The 19,042-nt window shown below is 36.4% G+C and overlaps 2 protein-coding genes across 3 annotated transcripts; both read right to left on the reverse strand.

Annotated features, from left to right (window-relative positions):
* Nucleotides 1-3,250: 3,250 nt before the first annotated feature.
* On the reverse strand, nt 3,251-12,674 carry LOC126603316 (uncharacterized). The gene is made up of 14 exons (XM_050270123.1): nt 12,314-12,674; nt 11,669-11,745; nt 10,958-11,116; nt 9,956-10,169; nt 8,324-8,410; nt 8,083-8,222; nt 7,227-7,307; nt 6,853-6,917; nt 5,921-6,093; nt 5,433-5,563; nt 5,252-5,336; nt 4,507-4,720; nt 4,258-4,358; nt 3,251-4,099 (listed from the first exon to the last, which is right to left on the reverse strand). The coding sequence occupies exons 1-14, from the start codon at nt 12,479-12,481 to the stop codon at nt 3,590-3,592; spliced, it is 2,205 nt and encodes a 734-aa protein (XP_050126080.1). The 5' UTR covers nt 12,482-12,674; the 3' UTR covers nt 3,251-3,589.
* A 1,611-nt stretch (nt 12,675-14,285) lies between these two features.
* LOC126603322 (serine/threonine-protein kinase rio2-like) lies at nt 14,286-18,836 on the reverse strand. Of its 2 annotated transcripts, none has more exons than XM_050270133.1 (13): nt 18,412-18,836; nt 18,260-18,306; nt 18,105-18,175; nt 17,896-18,009; nt 17,607-17,782; nt 17,417-17,505; nt 16,848-16,965; nt 16,577-16,650; nt 16,405-16,452; nt 15,830-15,998; nt 15,405-15,530; nt 15,031-15,138; nt 14,286-14,688 (listed from the first exon to the last, which is right to left on the reverse strand). In XM_050270133.1, the coding sequence occupies exons 1-13, from the start codon at nt 18,493-18,495 to the stop codon at nt 14,497-14,499; spliced, it is 1,416 nt and encodes a 471-aa protein (XP_050126090.1). In that variant the 5' UTR covers nt 18,496-18,836; the 3' UTR covers nt 14,286-14,496. The 2 variants fall into 2 exon arrangements, with proteins under 2 accessions (XP_050126090.1, XP_050126091.1); XM_050270134.1 differs by having other exon boundaries at nt 14,286-14,685; nt 18,412-18,835.
* Nucleotides 18,837-19,042: the final 206 nt, after the last annotated feature.

Below are 19,042 nucleotides of genomic sequence, written 5' to 3' on the forward strand. Positions count from 1 at the left end.
CAATCTCAGCAAACTCAGGAGATTTCACCTACTTTTCTAGAGTACAGCAAGATGTGGTGGCATCTCTAGTCTATTTGTGCAGCTCAATTCGATCACAATTGTTGAGTCCATAACTAAATTTCTAAAGTATATACACACAACTATCAGTTTACTCCGACTTTGTATAATTATTATTTATAACTATCGGTTTACTCCGATTCTGTAAAATTATAGTTCCACATTATATCAATCGATTTTATCATCAAGTGGCGTTTTGAAACTAAAACTAGATGTAATAAAAATATTTAATTACATTTTCCAGCCTTAGTTATTCTTCAATCTTTCCAGACTACTTTCAATATTTCCCTCGTGTGCTGTTTCTGTCGTTTGGCCACGCACACGCATCACCCACGCACGCACGGCACGTAGTTTTGACTGTTGACTCAATCTCAACTCTTTGCCTCCCCTTCCAAGTAACTACTTGTGAACTCGTCCTTCCAACCCAAATATGGGTCCTACAATTTTGTATTTATTGGCATCACAACCGTCATTGCTTTGACTGCCCAACTTCAAAGGCCCACATAATTGTTGTCACTTCCCGTGCAACAACGGGAGAGAACTACTATTAGTAGCCTAAAAAACCTCATTTACACTTCTTACAATTGTATTTTTTTTTTTAACTATAGAAAGTTTAGAGTGTAAAATGAGATTTTTGGAATGTCAATAACAATTCCCTTATTAGAATTCAATAAAATAAAAAGACTATTGACCAAAAATATTACATTTGCGATTTAATGTTTTACTATATAGTATCCTGTGATATTTAAATATAGAACTAACTACATTTCACGCTCTAGAGATTTAAGATGATTTTCAAAATGAATCATAGCTTTGGTCGGATCAATTGTGTGAATTTTCATTAAATTGATGACAGAATTGGCGTGAGATACTTATATAGATTAATATGTAGCCACATTTGCACCATATTGACAAAAAAACTCATAAATTCAATAAAAGATTAGACAATCAAATAGGCAAAATGTGTAAATGATACACTTTTAAAACTTCATAATTAATTGTGAGAAAATTAAAATCTCATCGTGGCCCATTTTAAAATCTATCTAAAACATGAACAGGGTAAAATGTAATTAATGCTTAAATATAATAAAAAAATGTAACTTCCTTAACACTATTGTATCAAATTTTAAGGGATATGACCAACTTATGTCAAAAAATTAATTATGCCGTAATTGGTAGATTCGTACCTAGTTTTATTCGAGATGATAATGTTATTCAAACACATGAAAATAACACATTTGTTTACAAAATTTTCTAATAAAAGTGGATGAATAATGGATTTATCATTGTATGTGGATTCATCTACATATGTATTATAATGGTTGCAGCAAGTATGTCTAGGTGGAATTACTTTAACTTACAATATTATGTCTATTTGGAAAGTGGTGGATTGCCCTAATGGTTTGAGCTTTCTTCTTTTAACTTATTACGTTCCTAGTTCAAACTCTTCTCTCTCACTTTTAGTGTAAATCTGTGTAGAAACATCATTTGTATTAAAAATAGAGTAATGCGAGGAAGACTATCTATTTAAACTATAACATGGTTATTGATTATTGAATTATTATTTAAGTATTAATTAATGTGTTTATTTCCTAGTAGTGACACATCACATAGTTTACAATTATAGTCTAAAAAGTTGATCTGTCTAGCATTACTCTTAAAAATAATATATTATGTTTACTCGACTAGCAAACGAGGCCTTAGCACCTTGGATTAACACAAACGAACGTTCGTGGGAAAACACTACGTGCGCGCGTCTTGTTTCGAGATAAACAAATGAATTACTACCTAGAAAGCAACTCAATCCTCTTCTCCCTATAAAACGAGGAATTCCCTCGTGCATACCAACTAAGCGCATAGAATTTCAGACCAAATTTGAAAACCATGGGTTGGTCAGAATCACAGAGAGGATGCATGAAGCACCACCAGTTCCAGTACTACGCCACCGATAATAAGCAAACCCTAATATCACCAGGCGTTTGTTCAGCTTGTCTGAGTGAGAAGCTCTCTCAGCTCTACGCTCCCTCCTCAACTCATCTCACTGACAGACTCCAAGTTAGTTATCCTTCTGCACATGATCAATCCGATTCCTCTTCTGTTTCCTCCTCCACTTGCAACTCTCCGCCGCCGGTGGCGGGCAGCGGCCGAGATCATCGTCGACGTAATGGTTCCCATATGAATGTTTTGGGTTCGGTTTCTTTTATGATAAGGAGCAGTACCACTACTTGTGCTCCTACAACTGGTGCTGGTGGTCATGGGCTGATGAAGAAGAGCAGGTCGGTTGCCGTCCTTTCGAAGAGCAGTCATCATAGTTTCGGAGATTGTCACAAGAACAGTAGTGGGAAGAAGAAGAAAAGAGGGTTTTGGTCGAAGCTGCTACGGAAAACGGGGAATAGATCAACCAAGGAGGTTCTCAAGCACCCAGAGAGTGGTCTTAGATAAGAGGCACAAACTTTGATTGGATTTCATTCGATTCCTTAATTAGTAACTATATATATTTGTCTTAGGATCGATTGATCAACAGAAAATAATTAGTATATGTATGTTTTTTCTGTAATATGGTATCAGATAATACGATGTGAAATTTAAGTGTGCAACCAATCTTCTTGGTACTGTCTTACTGATCTTAGAAATATGGAGTTAATGGGAGGTGGGTTGTTCTTGCTGGGTTTTCATAATTCAATTCAGTCGAATTTATCGTATTATGATCGTTGTATCATAAATCCAAATGTTGGTTAGAGAAACCTTAGATTATTTGAGATATTATGTGTGGTGTACAAGTTAGACTGTTGAGTGGTATGCGTTACAACGAATTGTGAAGAGTAATGTTTACCAACTTATTAAACCACATAGTTGCAAGCTATGTGACGTATAATCAGTAAGAAATAAAACGTTAATTAATACTTGAATAGTAATTCAATTATCAACAATCAGGTTAGATGATATAAATCTAAGGTTTCGACACAGAGAGTTAGTGACAGAGTATATGAAAGTTTGACTTGAAAGGGCTGTGTGTTTGACCACGTGTATGATTATTCTTTGGTCATATCCCATTAGTCGATACGACGTACATATAATTGGACCATCCATCTTGGACCTTTTCATTTTGCACGAACATGTTTGAATGTCTCGTACAAAATTGTTCCGTGCGGTTTGCTTGTTTGACTAAAATTTCAGAAAACTGTTGCAAATCTAAAGAAAGTGAATTCTGTTAAAATATTAATGGGCTCCGAAGGCGTTGGCTGTAGAGAAACAAAATGGTGACATGATTTTAAAATTACACGCATAATTCAAATACAACATTCCCCAACTGGCATTTTCTTTTTCATTCTTTTCACAGATCACTGAAATGTACCTATCTTTCTTGTCAAATTGTTGGAGTTTTCTGACTAGCGGCTGTAAACGATGTAGTTTCAGTATCGCAAAATATCCTCCCAGGCTATCCGCCCCTCGCCACGGGAACTATACATTTTATGGGGCTTATAATTCCCAATTCCAAAAGGGTATCAAGTTGGTTACCTAGAACAGATTATTATCTGCTGGGACCAGACTTTCCCTCCATGCCATCTTCATCCTCGTCAACATAACTCACATGGTCTACAGATGGCCGCTTCAATCGCTGGAATATCTCGTCGAGGGAATCGTTAGAAGATGCACGAGATAGGTCTTCAGTATCTTGAACTTGGCGCAAGGGAATGAATTTTTTGGCTGCTATGTTTGCCTTGAAATTTTGAAAACCATTTTTCATTGATTCCCACTTTGAGGACAAACCAGTAGGTAACCCTCCTGCCGTGCTATCAGGGTTAGAGTTGCCTTCGTCAAGCAAGGAGACTTTGGCAGCAGAAATATTCTTCTCCACCGGATTTGCATTCGAAGATGATTGCCTGCTCTGATCTCTAATGGCAGCATACTTGTTGCTGATGGCTTCTTTGCTTGAGCCATATCTACTACGAGATTCTTCTTTCAAAGATTTTGACGGAGTTCCATCTGCACCCTCAGTGCCCAGACTGGTTGTTGCTTTCAGTTCAACATGAGTCCTATCCTGAAAATTCAACACTTAAGTTAGGAAACAAACTATACGCGTGAAGAAGAAAAACGATAACGTGAACTGGAAAAGAAAATCACATATTAGGATGGCTACAGTATGCCAATAATTTATTAAGCAAATCCAAACATCTTGTGTGCTAACAATTAACGTACCATGTTGTTGCTGCCAGCCTCAACATCCGTGCTGTTGAAATTCCTAGCTAAGGGGATCACATGTTCACCAACTTTCAGACCTTGTTCAATCCAAGATCGTTCTGAGGAAACAAGGACAAGTTAGTCATTCTCAAAAGAGATGGAAAATTTAAACCAAAAAGAGAAAAAGGATACTAAATTCACAGATGGCCAGCCCGAGTGATAGAAGTCTATGCCTTCTTAGAAGAGCAGATCATGGCATATGCTTACCCTTTTGTAAGATAATTAATCCAGATGGATCAAAACCATCCATATCATCAGTTTCGGTTTGAAATTTAAATCGCTTCCAGCTCCCAAAAAAATTAATTATGCGGTCAAAAAAATTGCAGGCAACCAACAGGGTGTACACAACCATGATAAGTGGATATATTCTGTTAAACTCACTCCCAAAGAAAGGGACAGCTTGATCAATGTTTCCCATTCGCTGCCATAAAAAAATCCCAAATACAACGGTGAAGTAGTCAGTTACTAAATAGAGGAAGGGGAAGTTCACAAACAGGTCAAAATCTAATATATCTACTGCTCAACCCAAAACTACACGAGAAACAACATTACTGTTATGTTTACAAGCGGATTTACAATTGATGAGAAACTAATTTTTTGGTCAATTATTTTTAATTGCTGAGAAAACTAATTTTTTTAATCAATCAGGAAGTATTTTGAAAACATAAGAACCCAACCAGAGAAAAATAATGTTACTCATGAATGTTATTATGTTAAGAAAAGGGGGCATCACTTGTGAAAGAAACAGATCCACATGCTAAGAAGATTTTTAACTTTTATTTTTGTTACAGACTTACAGTTGCCCAAGAGTATTTGGATTTAAATTAAAATCTTGAGAAAAGTTTGAAAGCTTTTAAATTGGCTTTTGCTACAAGGATCCCTTGTGACTATAAGTACAAATAGAAAGGATGATGAGTAATAGAGGAACAGATGAGATGGATGAGAGAAATACCTTTTCAAATATAGTCTTATGTTCACCAAGACGAATGAGATTAAGGAAATTGTATGAAACTGGAGGAGCATAACGAGCAACCATCCTGGAAGATATGATGATAATGGAACATGAGTACTGTTTTAACGAAACATGAGTTAGACCTTAAAGTTGTAAAACTAGAGTTCAGATCAAAACTTACGAGCATATCATAAGCAAGTTGACTGAGCTTGTTTGCTTGGGTGTTAATGAGTAAAACATCAACATACCAATTTTGAACAAGGAGTAGTATGTGCAGATGCACATATACATCAAAGGAACAAAGGCAAATACCTGGGAAATAGTTTGAGTAAACAAATTTACATTAGTGAGCAGTAGGGTGATAAAAAGAATGCAACAGCGTTCCTTCAAATAAGGAGACCAGACACGTTATATAAGAAGATCAATGCACTTCTGAACATTTCTATCATTCTATATGCAACTTGTCACAAAGATGTATCATCCAAGTCCAATGAACATATGCACCTAGTTTTGTTCAATTTTTCCTTCCAAACACTATGTCCAGCACTGAAACCTGGGCCAGAAACATCAACCTTCAAAAATAAAAATTGACAGAACTTTCTCCTACACCAATTGCAAAATGTCCACAAAACAAAAAGACTACAACTTACAAAAACACATATCACCCACCTGTACAAGAACCTCTTGCTTTCCAACAGAATTGATGAGAATTGAAAAGAGAGATAGATCAACTCGAGGAAGAAGAGTTGCCTCTGCTAAAAGAATAGCAACTGAAATAATACCAAGTATGATAGACAAAAGTTTCTCAACTTCTTTTCTTAGTATGCAGCGCCAAAAGAATTCTGCAAAGGGACAGAATCAATCTTGATTTCAGTTTAGAGCTTGACCTTTTAATATTCAAACAAGATAAAGCTTCAATTTCAATTAATTTTATGTTTCATTACCAAAAATATAATATTGAGATTTAAGAGCATCTCCGAGGGAGTATAAAAATGCGTAGGCAAATGAGAAGGCAAACAAGGTTTGAGTAGCCATATAGGCTATTTCATCCTCAAAGCAAATGGGTATATGAGGCCCGCACTTTTTACAATAAAATATATCACTGGGTCCCACAAGTTTTACCATTTACAACTTTTGTGGTTCAAAAAAGAAAAATTAAAACAATATAATACAACTTTGCCTACTTGGTTTGCCTAGTTCCATCAAGTGACCCTTTTTTTTTTATGAGGCCCATGGGTAGGCAATATGCAACCTAGGTTCGTATAGTACAATTTTGCCAACTTGGTTTGCATACTCCCTCGGAGATACTCTAAGAAGCTTTATGGTGAAAAGATGCATGAAAATAAAGGAACTTAAAAAATAAAATAACTCAATCTTACAAATACATTCTCAACATAAGAATACATAGCGGGTCTATCAAGAATGTGTTTTAATAGCCACGATAAGACAATATAAAGTGTTCACATGTAAGTATCCTATTTAAATGAAAGCATACACAAGACCCTCCATGCAACTTAACAAAACAACTTGGCACTCATAGCTCAGCCATGCCAAGTACTTAAAATTTAATGTAGAAATGAATTATAAGATCTGAATGTTACCTATTGTATCAACAAGAGATCCTAATCTGCCATTTCGAGTAGGTCTGAAGCTTGAGACATATTTCCTGAAATGGTAGCATTTACTTATAAGATCAAGAGCATATTTGAGGGATCCCTCAACGGAAGGGGACTGATACACACACACACACACGTATTCTCTTGCCAGACAGTCTAACATCTAATGCTGTCTGATTGTTACTGTGGACCATTATTCACATGGATTCTTGTTTGCATGTGTGATCAAATATTGACACTTTAGCAACATAATGAGAACATTACCCCATATATACACAAGTGCGTGCACGTTGGTCTGCGTGTGTAGGATAAATATAATGATGGAATAAGAATAGAGAAAAGCAGAATCAGAGGCATACCATCCAGTAGAACTCCGACGTTCATAATTTTTTATAGTATCTTCAAGTTCAAGGGCCTCCATAACATAGGTCATATACTCACTGCAAAACTAATGTTAAATTTTAGATAAAATGAACCTTACTATTATGATTATAAATCTGGTAGAATACTGAATCCGAAGGTGAAAAATAGTATGACTGTGGATCCTAAATTCATAATAAAAACTTGAATCACACGGTATTATTAAAAAAAAATCATATACATTTATTTGTGACAATAAACAGTAATCAATCTATAGAGATACCAGTACTTATTTATAAACACTGATTTCATGGCCGTGCATCCAGTAGAAAACAGTACGCAAACCTTCACTTACATCCTGATCTATAACACAAAAGGTGAACATAGCAACATAACAGCACAGCAACACTATAAAGGAAAAAATTCAGGACGAAAAACTTCTTCTCATATCAGCAACCTGATTGATAAAGCATTACTGCATAGATTGAACTAAATATACAATTTCAACAAATAAGTTTTCCACTACTGAGCGGAAAGCCAAATTCTATTCAATATGCGCAAGCACATTGACACGTAAGAATGTTTTCTAATACAGATAAGCACAAAAGTAATATTTTATCCGAATGAAAAACTAACAAAGGTCAACTAAAAGGAGCACAAATCATAAGATTGTTTTACAAGCATCATGACAGCCATCTAAAAGAATTTTGCAAACCTATTTAGTTCCCGATCACTATGGATCACATAGAACATCTACAGCCTGAATAAACATTGGCTTAGGCACAAACAAATGCAAAATTAACTTAGGCGAATAGTATACGGATGAAGATGAAGAAATACAGCAAAGCAGTTTACCTTTTGTACCGGTAATACTCTTCCCGGGCTCCTCGAAGATGACGCCTAAGCGTTGCCATTGATTTTTCATCGGTATCATAGTCCATGTCGTTTTCACCTAATCGGCCACCTTGTGGTTTGAAGGATGGGTCCTCCCTGAACTGGTAAAAAAGGGTTCAAAATATTACAAAGAGTTCATTACAGAAATAGTGAAGATCCATTTTTATTTTCCTTTCGATTTTGTAAATAAGTAGATAAATACCATTTGAGCTAACATATTGTCTATTATATCCATGTAGGGTCTCAAAGGATCACGCTTGGACATCTGAGTGGATGTTGCTTGGGCGACCTAATGAACAAACCATTAAGTTTAGAGAAAAGTAATATAAAATAAAAGTTAAATAAAAGTACCACCATACTGCAAGAAACTGCAAAAGATACAACACAACTGTGAAAACTGGAAAGCATAGTTCATGGCTAGAGGACAAAAGGGGGGAAACATTGAAGAACTTTCAACGTTTAAGGAAACATGAGACACATTGAGGAATTTCTCACAAGATGCTCAGGCAGAGATCAGAAAATTACAGCAAACATTTTTGAAGGAAAGTAACCAGACGCACACAGCCAAAAAGGAAACAAGGCAAATAATGTAACTTTTTCCACACAAAGACATTAACAGTCTTGCATGCACTTCCCCATGGTCATAGATACAAGATATGTTGGGAATTTGAAATCAAGTGTTGGGAAAATGTCTCTGTATGTAACGACATACCCTCTTCCTCCTCTCCCCCAACCCCTTTTGTGCATATGAACATATGAATCCTTGAAAGTCCTCTTCTTGAATCTTTAGAATGGTAAAGATTTCATTGGAGAATAATAGAAGAATACAAGATAAAAGCACACTATTGATCTTGCATAAAACACTACTGATCTTGCAACAAACATGAAACACTACTGATCTGCTACAAACATGAAACACTACTGATCTTGCAACAAACATGAAACACTACTGATCTTGCAACAAACAAGAAACACTATTGATCTTGCATAAAAATATTGAGATTAATTCTCAGCATTAGAAATTTAAAATATAAACACCAAAGTAGGTCTGAGATCAAATGTGTGTCAACATAAGCTTTTTCTAGAACTGTGAGCCTTTGAGAGATATCCATGGCATTGATAAAGAAAAAAAATTTTGAGTCTTCGATTTCTAAGTGATATCACAGGAGAGGAAGAGAACAGTTTGGAAAAGGGAAAGTTTGAGCATAAACAAAACTACAGAGCAAGTCTTCTGCTAAGAAAAAATGTAAAATCATGCACTCTGCCAAGTCAGCTATGGAAGCAATTCCAAAATATGATTGTTATCTGGTCAATCACATTGGTTAGAAGTAAATAAATAAATTTTTATGTATAATATTATCTGAAAAAAAAAATCAGCACAGCCATTTTGGTTTAGCACAAAACTGTTTTTCAAATATCAACTGAACGCAAACACCTCAAATTTCACTACTGTATTTATTCAAATCGGATTGAGTTGGAATTTTGGGTTAAAGCTTGAATAGGTATTCACTTAATTCAATCAGAATAAGAAAAGAAAACAGGAGAGATCTGGTAAGATCAGCCAATCGGATTTGGCAGGTAGCTGGAAAAATGTCCACCCGTAACTTGTACATGGATCTAAGTTACAGGAACGTAAATGAACAATGATAACACAACTCAGAATTTCAGAACGACGATACAAAAAATCAACTTTTTATGAATTAAGAATAGAAACGAATTTAAACGACCCTGAAAATATTGATAAATATAGCATGCCGTAATCTGCTAACAAGGAAAAGGAGAGCACAAGAAAACATGGAAGTCTTTGCATTGACAACTGAGAAAGAAAAATTACCACAATAGCATTTGAAAGATCTTGATGGGCGTCATCAAGTTTCACAGCCATTTTGGCAATTTTATGAGAAAGAACTTTTTGCCGAATAGTCCAATCAGAGTTTTTCCAAAGGCCCTTTGGGATTTCACTCAACCCAAATCCAAGAAGAAATGCACCTGTAACAAGTCCAAAAGTATTCGAGCACCCCATGGCAAAACCGAGAACACCTCCACCCCTGTTAATTAAGCAAAAAATGGAAAAAAAATAAATAAATAAATGAGGAATGGATAGGATAGCTCAAATAGCCAAGGAAAATCATAAAGAAAAAAAAATGATGAGCCCTGTTAGACTGGCTGTGACATTATCTTCTCCTAGTCCATGTAGCCTTCTCCACTGTGTCTGTAATGAAGCAATTTTTTTCCATCTAATTTGCACTACATGCTTATTTTTATGACCTAACTCACAGCTTGGAACAAGCAAGCCTGGCCAAAGGAGTCGAACCATTGTCCTCCCACCTTGGTGCCCATACTCGAGTTACAAGGTACTTATTCTTTTTCAACTTCAATGTGATTCAGTCCAATCATCTATTGTAGAAAGAAATGATTATTTCATAGGTTATTGGGAAAGAAGAATTTTCCACAAACATGTTAGGGACGTGAAACTCCAACGTGTGTTCTTAAATTAAACTGATACCACATCAAATTGCTCTTACTGTAAATGATAAACTATGTGCAACACACTGTTGTTAATCAATAACCCAGAAGGTCGAAAGTTCTTCAATGTTTCCTTAAATCATTTCAGAACACAAAAGCAATGTTTCCTTAAATAGATAGAGGAATAATTTAGTATTTATCGCATAAATGGGTACGCAGGGCCATTTGAAATAAGAAATTAACAACTTATTTAATTTGAAATAAGAAATTAACAACTTATTTAATGTCTCTAGACTCCCTATAGGCAACATCTATGAAGAAATTAACATTGGCACGAATATAAATCAGCTTTGAAGGACAAGGAACAAACCAGTTTTTGTGCATACTGATGAGAAGAATTAATCCAATAAGACCAATAAACCCCAGAATTAGATAGAAAACCAAGTTCACATGTACACTAGTCTTCAATCTCTCTGTCACAGTGAAGTCCCCAGCATCTTCAAAACCCTGAATAAGGGGCACCACAGTCCTGCTTAGAGACAACTTAAAAGTATGAGGAAATTTGCAAGTTAGCTATAAACGCATTTATATATACATAATGCTATGATTTATCCAATCAAAGAAAAATTGAATTGAAGGGGCAGATAATCATGATTTAAAAGCTTAAAATTAGAAATGGTGCAGAATTAACACTCCAAAAATTCATAAAAGAAACTCAACAATAGGGTCGAATGTTTCTAAGATTTCTATTTTATCAAAAAGTAATCTTCTGGGAAAGCGAAAACACAAATCAGCATAGTTAGAACAAAACATATAAACTTTGAGCAAAAGGTCACAAACACCGAAAAGTCATTTAACAGAGCTTATTCGACCAAATTTTATTAAGCAATAGCATGCATTATACATGTGTCCAATGACAATAACAGATCCTTGACTATAATGTTAATCACCAAACCAAAGATAGAGGATAGTAACAGGCTAACAGCCAGATAATATACTAACTGGAATCTTGAACTAAACTCCACTCAACTACATACAATAGGGGCAAGTAAAAGAGTCAATTAATTTCCATGTTGCATACCAAGTTAATAAAAATGTACTCCAATATGACCAGCTCCAAAAGAAAGAGATTCCTCCACTCTCAATATGGTTTATCGTCTGCAAAAGTAATCACAAAATCAGAAGCATTCGCAAAACCGCTAATTGTTGCATAGCCAAAACAATTACGAACATAACAACTTGAGCCAGTACATAAAGTAACAGATAGTCCTGAGTTGACAAATATGCAATAGGTAAGTCGAACAATAAAAGGATTTTTCTCACAACGAAACTAATTTTTTACATAATTTCAATGTTAAAGAGATCAACTGCATACTAATATAACGTAAAACTAAAGTCCACAACAGGCTTACTTTCATTTTCGAACCGAAAAACAAATGCTTGCTGATACAAAATCCGCCACCGCAATTTTTAAAAAAACAAAAACAAAAGGGCTTATGCATTATTACAGAAAAGAAACAGAAACCTAGAAAAAAAAAATAGGCGAGCTAAACTGAGCTGCAGAGAAATGTAGTAAACAACCAGCTGCAAAACTTTCTAAAAAAACGCACCCAGTTGATTAAAAGACCTCCAAATTCAGAAATTTACAAAACCCTAATAACCGAATCGAATTCAAACAACCATAAACCGAACGAAACGACGCCGAAATTGGGTTTGGAAAAAGTACCGTCCATATGTCGGCCGGCACAATGACGATGATGGAGAGAGAACAAAACCAAGTGTACCCAACGGTGAGCATAACATATCGAGGGACCTCCGGGCCGGCGAAGTACTTGAGCGTGAAAAGGACCATGCCCAAGGTCAGGGGGAGAGAGATCAGGTAGAAGACCCACATCACTCCTTCTTCTTCTTCTTCTCTAGCAAATACGACGTAGTTCTGTGAAACGAGTCAATTGGATCCGACGACCCGATCGCTGCAAATGCGAGGACTGGACGGCCCCCGGCGTTTGGTTGCTTTGCTCCGTGGCATGCGGTCAGAAAGTCTAAGGAGGTCGGAGAAAGGAGAGTTGACAGAAATGTGGAAACGTGTAAATATATGCGTTTTATTGGATTTGGGCTTTTGGAAAAGTAGGTCCACAATCCATAAGGCGGTCTGGAATCGTGATCTGTGAGAAAGAGTTGGACTTGAAGAAAACCGTTGGGTGCGTTTCTTTCCTTCAATTGTGAACCACAGCAACGTTTTTGTTTTTAATTTGCTTATTTGCCTAAACTAATGAAATTTAATATGATGTGATGCTTCTATCGAAATATTTTTCTCACCCATCCCTTTTTCTTGTTTTTTTAGTTAAACGATAGCGTTACTAAGTTAAATAATTATTAGAGAAGAGAACTCGGTAAGAATCGAGCTCGCACCAGAGTGCGTAGGCATAACTGCTTTCGCCTTTGCAGTAAAGTGTTGTCTGCATTTGCTCACCAATTTTAATCTTATGTGGGTGGTTAGATGAGTTTGCTTTTTTTTTTAATTAATATTATTAAGTGGAGGGAAAAGATGAGGATTCAAAACTATTACAATAATCTAGGAGATGAAGAATTTCGAACTAGGGACTCATGGTGAAAACTCAACATCCTATCCACTAAGATATTAGACCACGTGCAGTTAGAGTTTGATTGGATCTACCTACTATACAAATCTTAAAATTCAAACTCATATAAATGCTCAAAATTGGTGAGGTCAACAAAGACCAAGATGGTCGTGTGTCGGCTTTTGGTGGGCTCGAGGTTTGTGACTAACAAGAAATAGACAACGGATTTTTAAGTGGTTCATCCTTCAAAACTAAACTACGTCTATTGAATCTCTTGAATAGATTGAATATAAGGTTACAACAGCTCAACTTAACACTATATTTTCTCCGTCAATTCGCCTGACCCCTTTTAAGGAGTACTTGTCATCCTAAATGAGCTCCCATTCTCTGGGCTCAAGTGTATCATCTCCTTTGCATTTAGCATGCAGCATACACAGGTTTGAATTGCTAGATGTCCCTCCGCTCTTTGACCAACACATGGCAACGAGGTGATATTTGCGTAGGTCCACTTGCATGATTTCTTGGGACAACGCATGCTGAGCGCCTTGTTTAGCTGTGGAGTTGGTGCAAACCCGCACCCAAGCACCCCATCTATTAGCCTTTTATGTCCCTTCATAGTCCTCTGTTCCCTCGGCTGGCTGCCATGTTGTCTAGAGTTGATATCTAAGTAGGCTCGCCCCTCTATTCTTGGGAGCTCGTGCCATAAAGGCCAACTTGCCCCTTAGTTCGAAAATACTTTATGGGAAAGCGCTTAGTCTAGTAGCTGCTAGGACATCTGGAGGCCATGTGCTCCTAAAGTGTTGGAGATCGTTCTTCCAGAGCCTTAGCCTTCCTTAGGTCGGTATTCCCTTAGGCCTGTTCTTCTTTGGGTATGTCGGTGTCCGGAAGAACCCTGCGATAACAAGGGGCATTGTAGTTCAATTATTTTTGGCGAAGACTTGTGACCCCAAGCATGGGGGCTGGATTTATAATAATAGAGATGGAAAAAAATTTCCAAATATTTCCATGAGTCTTGAAGCCATATATAGTAGTACTAGTACTCCTCTTCAGTCGCAGATCAAGGATTCTTACACATAGGGACTTGTGTACAAGTTTCAAAAAAATTTAGACGAAAAATAACAAAAAATTAAACGATATTACTATCATTCATAAATTACAGTAAATATCATCATTTTAAGCCACAAGGCCTACAATTATATTAAGCTCATTTTTTGGCTTGTCTTTGGATCCCAAGATTTGAAGCTTGAGAGCTAAAACACCAAGAGACCAAAATTTCTCCGTATTCTAGATACCAAGGCTTGGATTTTGCGGTCGGACTTCACCTCTTCTACCAGCTGCTTAATTGATTCTGGATTTTGGATTTGTTGGAGGATCTACCGCCCTTATCTTTGTAGGTATTTCTGGAGGAAAGAGTCCTCCGTCCTCCACGGGCTGCTGTCATGGCACGTCGTCTCTGCTTGCTCAAGCGCTTTACCAGCTCAGCATCATTTCCATTTTCGGTGTCATTATCTCCCTCCTGCTGAAACAAACTATTGTGAGTGCTTTCCATACCATTTGTGTAATGTAAACCAAACTGATTTTCTTAGAGTTTGAAGAATAATTATATCACAGTTTATATTCACTTTCACTCATTAGAATTAACGTTAATTTAGCAAAACTGACTTCATTAACAAAATAACAAACTCTTAACAATCTTGACTTAGTTGCTTAGCGTATGCATCCACACGCTATTTACCCATGACGTATATATAAGTTACCTAATATCTGCCAGGCCACGATTGACCGTACACTCCAAAGCCTAAATAATCCTAACTTCAATTCCATGTAGGAAGCACAATATAAAGACAATTTCAGGACTTACCTTGTCACTCACATCTTCACATTCGGGTTTACTGCTTGGGCCTGCTTCACAGTTTCTTAGATTGTCCTCTGCTCCTTCCTCTTCCTGCTTTAAATTTGAAGTCTGGTCCTGAATTATAATAACAAAGTGTTAAAGTATGAACTTACAATATGCAAGAAAGCATCTCCAAGTAAATAAGGACCACTGAAATAAAGAACTCAAAATAATTTGCCATAATGTCTCTCCAAGTAAGATGAAATTATACAAGTCAGTCATTTTCACAAGCTGATTTAACTAATCTTCATTTTGTACATAAAGAATCACTTCAGATCTCAGATTGCGACTCAGATCACTTCCATTTCTTCGTGACATCAACAAGCAATTGAAAAACGTACCTGATCTAACAAATTCAATGAATCAACACCCTCTATGTTTGATTCATTTAACGCAGAGTTGTCTGTGTCATCTTCAGTACCTTCATCAGCAGAACTAGCATCCTTATCCAAACTTCCTTCAATGAACTGGACGTAACAGCATGATATTGAGAACATTATAACAACAAAACAGAAAAACAATATTGACCTTGCAGATGTCTTGAATACGACTGAAAAAGCATTTTTGGTTAAATTAACTTGATCATAAATAGATAGGACACTATATTGTGACCACAGAGTGGACTATACACTCGACTCGATAACCCAATGAAACGTTTTCCAAAAAGGGTGGAACATCTTCCTTGCAAGAACAATATGAGTGTCTGGCTCCAAAATTCAAATCGAGAATGTATACGAATCTACCATGCTTCACAACTATACAATACCTTCTCAATCTCTTCCTGATCCTTCCTAGTAAACCCACTGGCAGCAAGTTCCTTGTCAAGAAAAACAGCATCCTTGGCTATTGAAGAAAAACAAAGCCTCCCACTTTCATCTGTGTCTACCTCTGTTCTGTCAATATCATCTCTGCACTCTTGAAAATTCATGTTGAACCTGAGAGAAAAAGAAAAAATCTTAACAAGCTAGACAGAACCTTTATCCCCAAACCCCAATATTTTGTATCCCCATGCTACCGGCACATACCCTAACCTCAGGCAGATAAATGAAAAGTAAAAAGACAATGCCATATACTAATGATCTTAAAGAAAATGATGAAATCAGAGCAGTCAATAAAAAAGCAGAATTGTTTGTTGCACAAGGCCTATATGTTATTGTTCAGTGTATTGCTTTTAAACTAATGTTATTAAGAAAATGGTGCCAAATGTCATCTGGATGCATTCCTTCTGTCAACCCAACTAGAAATGCTGTTCAGGGATTTCACAACCTTGAATATTATTTACAAAAATTCAGATAGTGAAAAGAAATTGCATTAACTTGTTAGAAACAAAAGAACACTGACCTCTTTCTAAAAAACTTAAAGACACATTCAACATCACGGTCAAAGTACCTGAAACACGGGAACTTCATGAGAATGTGATATCTGATAAACAAAACTTTTAGGCAAATAAACAAATCAAATCACTTAGAAAATCAACTATAAATGACTGGAACTTGTAAGAAGCAGATCCTACATCTGTGCATTATGATGTGATACAGACACCATCTGTGGAAAATCAATCATGGTGACCTTCTCGTCATCATCAATCTAAAAGAACAGAAAATTAGAAATTACTTACGCGTTTACCAATGAGTTGAAACAAGAAACTAATAAGGCATTTGGAGTGCGTATATTAACTGAAATACTAATACAACATATAGAAAAACTGTACCAAGTGAGAGCAGAAGTAGGAAACACAGTGTTGTAGAAATAATAAAATATCAGAGACTGCCTTAAATGCATACCATAATGTTAAATTCATTGAAGTCACAGTGAATTAAACCATGTTCAGCAAGGCGAACGACAAGTCCGATGATTGTTTCAAAAACCACCTCTGGGTTCTGCAGTTGCTTCACCTGCACACTGTATAGGACAGAAGTGAATTCCAAAGCTCAAAGCAGCATGATCGTTTTTATTTATTTTTTTTGTTATTGGCTCAGTATATGCCACATCAGAACTTAACGTCTAATTAGACAGTGAAATTGACGGAGAGGTTAATTTGGTGAAATTTAGAAATCAAGTGGTATAAAATGCAAAAAATTGAAACTTCATGGCTCATTTTGCAAATGACCCACAAACCTTGTGGTGAAAAATGCAGTTAACCCTTTTTTTCTTTCATTTTCTAATCTTCTTTTCTTATAAAGCAAGCCAGCTCCAAAAGAAACATAAACGAACAAATTACATCTGGAAATTTCATTGTGTAACATGCTATTTCCAGGGTTTCTAATTCAATTATTATTATTTTTGGCAAAAGAAATGAAGTTTCAATGCTAACAGATTTAATTATTTGAACCAGTATATTTAAGAAGCTTACAGTGGGTATCCTTGTACAAGTGACATAATCACACAATGCCTGTTACAATCCACAGCACTTGGAACAGGAAAGCCATGCTCTTCTAAAGCCTGTTCAAGCAGAGCAAAATCATATAGACAAAATCCACATTATAAACCCACAATAGGGCAACACGAAAAGATAAAAATGCCAAAAGATAGAGACAACTAACCTTCATAAAAGCAAATTCTTTGAGTGCAGCAAGGCGGGACAAGTAGAGCCAACTATAACTGCTACGATGTTTCAAGTAATCACGCTTAGTTTTTACAGCCCTAAAAGAAACTCTACCAAGCCGGTGCAACTTCATTGCCATAACCGTACCATCTTCTGTGGCGACCTCAAAGATATCTTGAAAGAAAAAGAAATTCAATCAAGAATAACGACAATGGAATGTATTACTCCTCAATTGATAACAGCCTTAATTGGTTAATAAAACAAAAGGAGAAGAAAGAGTACCATACCAGACTCTTTTCCTACGCCAATTTGACGGCCAACAGACACAAAGACTCCACGATTAACCAGAGTCTTAATTGCAAGAAAATCATAACCAAGGTAGGTGAGTCGAAACCCATCATCTGGATGCACATGAACATGATAGCAAAAGACATAATAAGAGAAATTTTGCAACAAAAATATTGTTTGTTAGACTCAATCAGAACATGTGCATTACATTTAGAAGAGTCGTGATGCAAGAGCTTATGCCTGAGGAGATTCTTGAGAACCTTATAAGTACCACCATGCCTATAAATACAAATTTAAGGATTAGATCATCAAAGTTACAGAAAATGATGACTGATTTCGAATTCAACAACAAAAATTACATACTTGAGCGACGCTATCCGATCCACCAGTTCACAGGGTACAATTTCATGCTGCAAGAGAAATACAAATAGATATGTAAATTAGCTTTAGCCATTAGCTATGACTGAGAGATTAAAACAATTTCGAACAAAAGGAAAGTAGAGGCATTTACTTACATTTCTCATTCCCATTTCCACAGCAGTGAGAACCCTAAAATCATCTTTGGAGAGGTATCTCAACATGTTCACATCCAGCTTCATTCTGCTGTTTCGCTTTCTCTGCTGCTTATTTGAGCCTTGGGAATCCTAGTGCTGGGCTCGGAAGGGGAAGTTCCGATCGGTTCGGTTCGGTCGTGGTCGTGGTTCGCGGTAGTGGTGTCTGATTCGCGGTGCCGGGGTGGTAGTGGCTGAATCAGTGGTAGCGGCGATGGTTTTGACGGCGATGAGGGAGAGAGACAAAGGGGAAGCAGGTCTGAGGTGGTGGAGGTCGATGACAGAGGGAGGAGATGGAGAGGGGGAGATGGAGAAAATTGCAGACGGAAAGAGACTGCCGGCGTCAAACTTGCTAGGGTTTAGAACTGGAACTTTAACGAAAGGTTTGGTGGTACTGTTTACTTTAGTAGAATTTATAGATACTGTTTAATTTAATGAAAAATCAAATATTTACATTAAAAATTAATCTCGGTATTATTTATTTTATTTTTATCATTCAAACTCAAAGTTTTCATTCAAGTCATTTTCATTAGTTTTCCTTTTTAGATTTGTGTTTTCACTTTCCTGTTCTACTTCAGTGGTGAAGTGCTTCTAT

Source organism: Malus sylvestris, chromosome 15, assembly GCF_916048215.2.
Source record: "Malus sylvestris chromosome 15, drMalSylv7.2, whole genome shotgun sequence".
Taxonomy (NCBI): Eukaryota; Viridiplantae; Streptophyta; class Magnoliopsida; order Rosales; family Rosaceae; genus Malus; species Malus sylvestris.

What these genes read in the sequence shown, in the direction of transcription:
- LOC126603316 (XM_050270123.1), bottom strand. Translation starts at nt 12,481, where the DNA reads ATGTGGGTCTTCTACCTGATCTCTCTCCCCCTGACCTTGGGCATGGTC. An exon ending in TGCCGGCCGACATATGGACG is followed by an intron (nt 11,746 to 12,313) that starts GTACTTTTTCCA and finishes TTACTTTTGCAG; the next exon opens with ACGATAAACCATATTGAGAG. An exon ending in ATCTTTCAAATGCTATTGTG is followed by an intron (nt 8,411 to 9,955) that starts GTAATTTTTCTT and finishes TTTGTTCATTAG; the next exon opens with GTCGCCCAAGCAACATCCAC.
- LOC126603322 (XM_050270133.1), bottom strand. Translation starts at nt 18,495, where the DNA reads ATGAAGCTGGATGTGAACATGTTGAGATACCTCTCCAAAGATGATTTT. An exon ending in TCACATCATAATGCACAGAT is followed by an intron (nt 16,453 to 16,576) that starts GTAGGATCTGCT and finishes CCCGTGTTTCAG; the next exon opens with GTACTTTGACCGTGATGTTG. An exon ending in ATCAGGAAGAGATTGAGAAG is followed by an intron (nt 15,531 to 15,829) that starts GTATTGTATAGT and finishes TGTTACGTCCAG; the next exon opens with TTCATTGAAGGAAGTTTGGA.